This window comes from Periplaneta americana, chromosome 11, assembly GCF_040183065.1.
Source record: "Periplaneta americana isolate PAMFEO1 chromosome 11, P.americana_PAMFEO1_priV1, whole genome shotgun sequence".
In the NCBI taxonomy this organism is placed as follows: Eukaryota; Metazoa; Arthropoda; class Insecta; order Blattodea; family Blattidae; genus Periplaneta; species Periplaneta americana.
The window spans coordinates 76,183,114-76,190,680 of NC_091127.1; the positions used below are offsets into that span (position 1 = coordinate 76,183,114).

General features: G+C 32.9%; 1 protein-coding gene across 1 annotated transcript; it reads left to right on the forward strand.

The window, feature by feature from the left end:
* Window positions 1-3,392: 3,392 nt before the first annotated feature.
* Window positions 3,393-6,817, forward strand: LOC138709103 (myb/SANT-like DNA-binding domain-containing protein 3). Its single transcript, XM_069839640.1, has 3 exons — window positions 3,393-3,794; window positions 5,172-5,400; window positions 5,796-6,817. The coding sequence occupies exons 1-3, from the start codon at window positions 3,621-3,623 to the stop codon at window positions 6,212-6,214; spliced, it is 822 nt and encodes a 273-aa protein (XP_069695741.1). The 5' UTR covers window positions 3,393-3,620; the 3' UTR covers window positions 6,215-6,817.
* Window positions 6,818-7,567: the final 750 nt, after the last annotated feature.

A 7,567-nucleotide genomic window follows, 5' to 3' on the forward strand; every position in this document is an offset into this window, starting at 1 on the left:
AGGGCAGTGGTGCCAAATTACAATTACATTTCCACACAACTATTTTTGCTTATAACTTTCGATTCAGTCATTTCTGGACCATGGTTCCTTATCTCAAATTGATACATGTGCCCTTTGCCATCATCCCTGAAAGTTTGTAACACCACCTCGGAAACAGCCTGTATAACCGAGCGAAGTGACCCATGCGTGAAGCACAGGACTCGCATTCGCGAGGTATATACATACATACTATTGCGAAATATTGACCCATCAAAATTATGCAATGGAACAAGAATTGGTGTGAAAAAACTCATGCAAAACGTAATAGAGGCGATATAACTGGTAAAACGAAAGGAGAAGATGTTTTTATCCCACATACGAGTATTCATATGATATACACTAACATGCCTTTCGATTTTAAGCAACTGCAATTTCATTCGTAATGACGGTATTGAAATAAAGCTCAAGGACAGTCCCTCAAAGTTGTAGACATTAACTTATAACCTCTGTGTTTTTCACATTATCTATTATATATTGATCTGAATGAAGGGAGGAAGAGCAACGGTGAATTGTTTAATGGTTGAGTTGTTTGGACATTTTCCATTGCTAATTTTCAAAAATTGTAGCACAACGTTTCGAAGAGTGGATCTCTCTTCGTCGTCAGGTGAAAACCTACGTGGGGAACGTTACAAACAGCTAGCCTGTCTGACTGACAGAAAGGCTAGCTGTTTGCAACGATCTTCACAGTAGCTTTACGCCTGACGAAGAAGAGACGTTGTGCTACAATTTTTGAAAATTAGCAATGGAAAAGGTCCAACCCGGGATCTTTTGCTGAGCGCACCAACACTCTACCGACTGAGCTACTCAGGAACTCCACCAGACCCCGGCTCAAATATTCTTTTTTTTTTTTTTAATCCACCTAACTCAAGCGGGTTGACACGTCAGAGACACAACATTTAATACACACATTTTGTGTGACTTAAATTTGTGGTTTTCTGTTACGAACAGTACCATGTATTATACAAATTTGTAAGTCAAAGGTCCCGGGTTCGATCCTCCACCCCAGAGCAATTATTCCCTTGAAATTATTCTTCTTATGTCCTGTTTACTCAAAAGTCACGTTTCAGATGCATATACTAGCACAGGTTTTATTAATGTCTCATAAATTCTGACTTTGGAGAGTTAGTAGTTTAGATTTTATGGATGCTATTCATAGATAGTTTGCTAGCCAGCGCTACGAGCGTGGTAAACTAGCCCCGGCTATCGACTGATTACTTGTACAGGATTCATATCATATCATATCATATCGCTAACACTGGTTTATGAATATGGAAAACGTTAGTTCGCTGATCATCCACCAGAATCCCGAACTAAGAATGTCTATGAATATGGGCCTTAATGTTTTAAAATCCAATCCTAGCATAATATGTTTGCTACAGATATTCCATTCATAATTTCCAGACTTGTAACATTATTATTATTATTATTATTATTATTATTATTATTATTATTATTATTAATCATAAACCACAAATATATTAGGGTGGTATTCATAGACATTTCGCAGCACGCGCTACGAGCGTACTAAGCTAGCTCCGGCTATCCACTGGTTACTTGTACAGAATTAAAATCATATCCTATCGCTAACACTGGTTTATGAATACGAAAAACGCTGATAATCCACTGAAAACCCGCGCTAAAAATATCTATGAATACGGCCCTAAAACTTTAAACCATTCAATTTTATGATTTCCGATCATTATACTGTCTGGAATGTTACTTAAATTACTGCGTCTGGAGACCATGCATATTGTCTTAACATTTCGGACATTGTTAGAGATATCCTAGAAAGACTTTCACCACAATAAAGAGAAAAGTGTATTTTTAAAAAATTAATAAAACCCTAATTTTTATTTTTGGTTCATGAAAGTGTACCTCATCCCTTCAATGAAAGAGATTTAATTGTTTGAAAAGGAAACGGAATAACTTATTTTCAAAACCTATGTTCTGAAGCTTCCAGGACGATACGTCCACAGCAGTACGTCCATCAGACAATAATTTGTCCACTATCTCACGTCCACAGCTATTTTTCCCATGGAAATTAGTCCAGCAAACATTTCATCCACCAAATAATTTGTCCATTAATATTTCGGTCAAGACTTATTGTGTCCATAATTTTTTTCCAATTTTTCTTTGTCCACTAGTTTCTGTGCCAACTAAATATTTTGTCCTCGAATATGTTGTTCATTTTTTGGTAACAGGTACTTCCTATATGCAATTTAAAAAAGAAGGGTGCCTATGGAAATGTATATAATTATTTTGTAGCATAATAATGCTCATTTCTATGGAAATATGTAGCTCACTGGTTCAGTATTAAATTTTGAAGTAAGTGAAAACATTTAAAATAGCTTATATGATAACAACCGTAAGAGGGCGGGACATGCTCGTTCACAACAATTATACTTACCACTTTCATTCACATTATTATTATTATTATTATTATTATTATTATTATTATTATTATTATTATTATTATTACTACTACTACTATAGTAGTGGCAGTGGTATAGTAGTAATAGTGTATTAGTTTGAAACCATTGATCCAAATGGGCAATCAGGAATATTGAACAGTGTTCTGGACGAGACAATAAAATGGACAACTTAATAAAGAAAAGAAAGATAAATGTAGGACATAATAAAATGTGAACCAAACTTTCAGAGAACAAAATAGCACATTGGACATTTAAACTGTGGACGAAATAATAGTGGACATAAAACACGAGAGGATGAAAAAATATAGTTGACAATATATCAAAGGGACGTACAAAACACTGGACGAAATATTCGTGGACATAGCGTCTGGGAACCGTTCTGAAATGTTGCAATTCAGTCTAAACCAGTTGTAGGCCTAGTAAAATTTTATTTATTCTTATCTTAATGAACAGTCGTCTCAATGAAATGTTGCAAATAAATTAATTATAATGAAAATATATAAATAGACAAAAGCGACCGGACACAACATTAGAACCGGCTTTTATCTCGTTGGTGGCGGATCGTGTAACTAGAACATAAATTCCCAGTTGCAGAGTAAGTATTTTGTATCATTATTACGATATAGAAGATTCCCATTAACAGAGCTATTATTTCGTTACAAAAAAGTTGGCATTGCCGTGCAGTGCATTCATTTGCGAGTGGAAGAAAAAAAACAGTTATGTTAATACAGTCATAATGACATGCCACCGTGAAATGTAGAGCTACAAAACTGTAATGAAAGCAAGAAGAAATGTACTCAGCAAAAAGGAAAAAAAGAGACTTAATTTCACGCTCAAATGTCCTGTAATTATTATTTGAGTCCGTGTGACATTTTAAATATTCTCCGAAATTAAAGACTATGACCCATATGCACAGTCAATGCCAAGCTAGTCTCAAGACTGTCCCAAGACCAAGAACAGGTCAAGACCGGTCTCAGTTTTCGTACGCACAGTCGCCTTCTCCGTCCTGTCTTGGTCTTGAGACAATCCTGAGACCGTGCTGAGAATATTCGCTTTGAAGCAGAATGTTTTCATACATTTATGTCGTCATTGCTGATCACGTGATCAGTTTCCGCAAATTAGCATTGTGTGCGATTGTAAACATCAAAAATGGCGGCTGAACACAAATTGTATACAGCAGAGGAGAAATTGTTATTAATTGATTTAGTGGGTAAACATAAAATATTGGAAGACAAAAGGACAGACATAATTTCTTTGTCCAAAAAGAAAAAAACCTGGGAGGACGTATGCAATGCATACAACGAAGAAGCAAATGTTACGAAGGTAAGTTAAATTTCGTTTAGTTTTGTTCTTACATATTTATTTATTATCGAATTTCAATAATATCAACTTAATAACGAGCTTCATTGCAATTTGTCTATTCAGATTTGGTAAAATATTAAATATTGGTTGGAATAAACATATCATCTGTTCTAGATTCTGTAAATTTATTTCTTTTTTAGACTATGGTCAAATTTACCAGTTAATCGTACGTATAATTTATGTACGATATTTATGTAGCTATATTTCAATTTGTTCCCCAGTATGAAATTTATGGATGGGGGAAATATAAGACCACTGGTGTGTTAATTTGTATTAAAACGAAACCTACTTTAGTTCAAGGCTGTAAAACAAAATATTTTTTTATATATCCAAGTTTTTTAATGTTAAGCAAAAAGTACCATTTGGAATATTATTTTTAAAAAATATATATTTAGGCTATTCATTGTGAAATTATGTATCTGTATAATTTAATTTTAATTTTTACAATCTGTGTTATTTCAAAGTTAATTTTACCCTACGTTTTAAACTCGCATTGCATCTTGTTAAGTGTGTTCAGATAGCTTCCCTGAGTACGGGTATTTCTTCTTCAGGAATGCACTAGTAGGCCTACATGTTTTCTTTTTATAACAGTGTAAGTTTTTTTTTTTTTTTGCAAATAATAAGTTCATTACTTTGCTTCCTTAAAGGATAATGAAATAATGGTACCAATACAGTTTCTTTTATAAAATGATATCATGGGCAGTTTCTGAATATATTATACCATAGAACTATGTCCTTTGTGCTTCTAAAATAACGAGAACAGATTACAATATCAAAAATGGGTCAACATAATTAAAATATTACTATTAATAATCACAAATCTAATCTACACTAACATCATACCCAATTTAACATTGCATTAGAATATGGTAGTGGGGGGAGTAGACATGTACAAAATAATTAGGAAAGGGAGCAAGCTCTGCCTCGTCAAAATGCAAGTAAATTAAATTAATGGAAGACCCAACAGTTTTTTTTATGGAGAAGAATTATTTAAAAAAATGGCTAAAATGTAATGACAAAAGCATTAATTCTTAACATGCTGTAAACTCTGTGGATTCTAATATGTATTTATGATGTGTTATCACAGTACAGTAATGTATGTATGTATGTATTTTAGTTAGCAGTCCGAAGGCTGGTTAGAACCTCATTAAGGCACCACTCATGAGGCGACTAAGACGGAAAATAATGGAATAGGATAGGCAGTTCCTTTCCCCATTCATTTCATAATTATAGTTAACTAGTAACACAGTTTACTAATCAGTATAATATGTTACAATATTGGTATTATTGATTACCAGTATCTATGTATTTGTATTTCTTCAACGTTTCAATTTTCAGCGTACTGTTCAGCAACTGAAAAAATGCTGGGTAAATATTAAATCGAAGAGAAAGAAAGAATTGGCCCATGAAACAAGGGAAAGACTGAAGACAGGTGGTGGTCCACCACCAGACAACACCACAGAATTCCCAGAACTAGACCTTGTAGTGCCTCATTTGAGCCATAATGTTGGCTTTCTTTTTGACAATGATGCATTGCAAGTCAACAATTCACAGCTTTCAACTGAAGGTAATATATAACATTCTTGTATTAACATGAATTAGTTCCTCTGTTTTTTTTTCAATCGATTCGTATTCTAATCTACTGTGGACAGTGAATTAATTAAGAGCCTTAAACAGCATAATATACAATAGACAAGATGAATTCTTTTAAATTTAAAACTTTTGAAATCAAATCTGTGACATGGAAAGGAAACAATTAATTTCTCTTTACAATATAAAATGCATTGAGTTGCTTCATTTCTCTTTCTGCTTACAAAGGCAAAGTAATACAGTTACTTCAACCAGTCATGTTCAATATTTTTCAGTTTCAGTTCACTAATGTTTAATGCATAATGATAGCAAACATTCAGTTGTTGTTGTTATTATTATTATTATTATTATTATTATTATTATTATTTACAGCCGTGAGTGTTGTCGAAGCAAATCCAGAAGACCTACCACAGCAACATGAAGCAGACATGACAGGCAACCTAGATGATTCAAGTGAAGTGCCTGCAACAACATCCTGCAGAAACAAGCAAAAATTCTCCCCTCGTCCTCTACCCAGAAAAACTGTGATCGAAACAGAGCTGAAATCAAGGTTAAATAGACTTCAATGCCAGATTAATTATGACGAAGAACTGCACAGCCTCAGAAAGGAGGAAATTAAATACACAATAGATTTGGCTAAAGAACGACTAGAAAATGAAAGGAAAGCAGAAGAACGTAGGATAATATCTTTTGAAAGAGAAGAAACTAGAAAACAACAGGCTTTCGAAGCAGAGGAGAGGAGAAAAGAAGAAATACACAGAAGTAAAATGTCACTTTTGGGAAAAAATTAGAAATACAGTAACATTTATTTAGGTTTTCTATTTTCATTTTATTAAAAAATTAAAGTTTATGTTCATTCTGGGGTTTACTTGATATATTATAGCATTTGTATATTTTAATTTGTTCTGATCATCACATAAAAAAATGTTGTTGTTCCATTGCCTAGACACTTGACAATGAAGTCATTCGCTGCTTTGCACTCCAGTACTGGTATTATTTTTTGTAATGATCCTGCAGCAATGCTGTGCATCTTTAATGTGATCCATGTTCAACTTTTCAATTCCATCACACAACACAAAGGTGTATGTAATGAATAATCACCATTTGTTAAAAGAGCGGAAGTCTAATGACAGTTTTACAGTGAAGACAAAAGACTTTTCCAGCAATTCTGAAATTTAGAACTTTCTTTACCGTCATAAAAACTAATTTCAGCATCAGATCTTCTATTGAAAGTGTTTCTAAACTCTTCCACTAATTAAGATAATAATAGCAATAAGGCTTTTGTTTACCTTCCGCCCTTTTAACAAAAAATGGGTTTTCAAGAAAAATATGTTTTCTTAAAATTGCATATTGAGAAAAATTGTAAGGTATAAAAAAACAAATTTGTAAAACAACATTTAATTTTATTTCACAAAATTATCAACATTAATTTAGTGAACTCTTACAAAAAAATGTTATGACAATGTCTTATAAATGTATGATCATTAGTTCAAAAACCTCTGATTGTCAAATTATGAAATCTTCATAATCGCACCTTGCAAAGAAGAAGTCGACAAGTTCAAAAATATAGTAATGAGATATTTGAAGTTTAATGTGTAATAGGTCCATTTGATTTACAGTGGTACTGTACAGACACAATTACGCCCTGCCTCCAAATTTTAACCTACTGCTTGTGGCCATACAGAAACAGATACAGAAAGGTTTTCTCTATTAGGCAGCAGTGTTATCTCAATTCATGAAATGCTTGCAATTGCAACCCTCTTCTTTCCAAGGTACGATGTGTGTTTAATTTTCTTCAATGTATGGGAACATTTTTTTTAAGTCATTGACTTTTTTCTTTCTTCAGTGACAGTTTTGAATATAGTGCATTTGTTGGACTAACTTCCACAATTTTGAATTATCAGTTCAGTGAGTTGATGAACTATGCAAATTCGGTTATACTTCGGAGGAATTATATGATAATAGGAAAATTTCTATCACAATGTAAGAATCTATCACCTCTAATTGGGAAGAGATGATCTATTTTCCTGAATATACTTGTATGTTAGACTTATCATAAATTGCCTGATCTTCATTATATATATATATATATATATATATATATATATATATATATATATATATATATTCGTCTATGTAAGAGG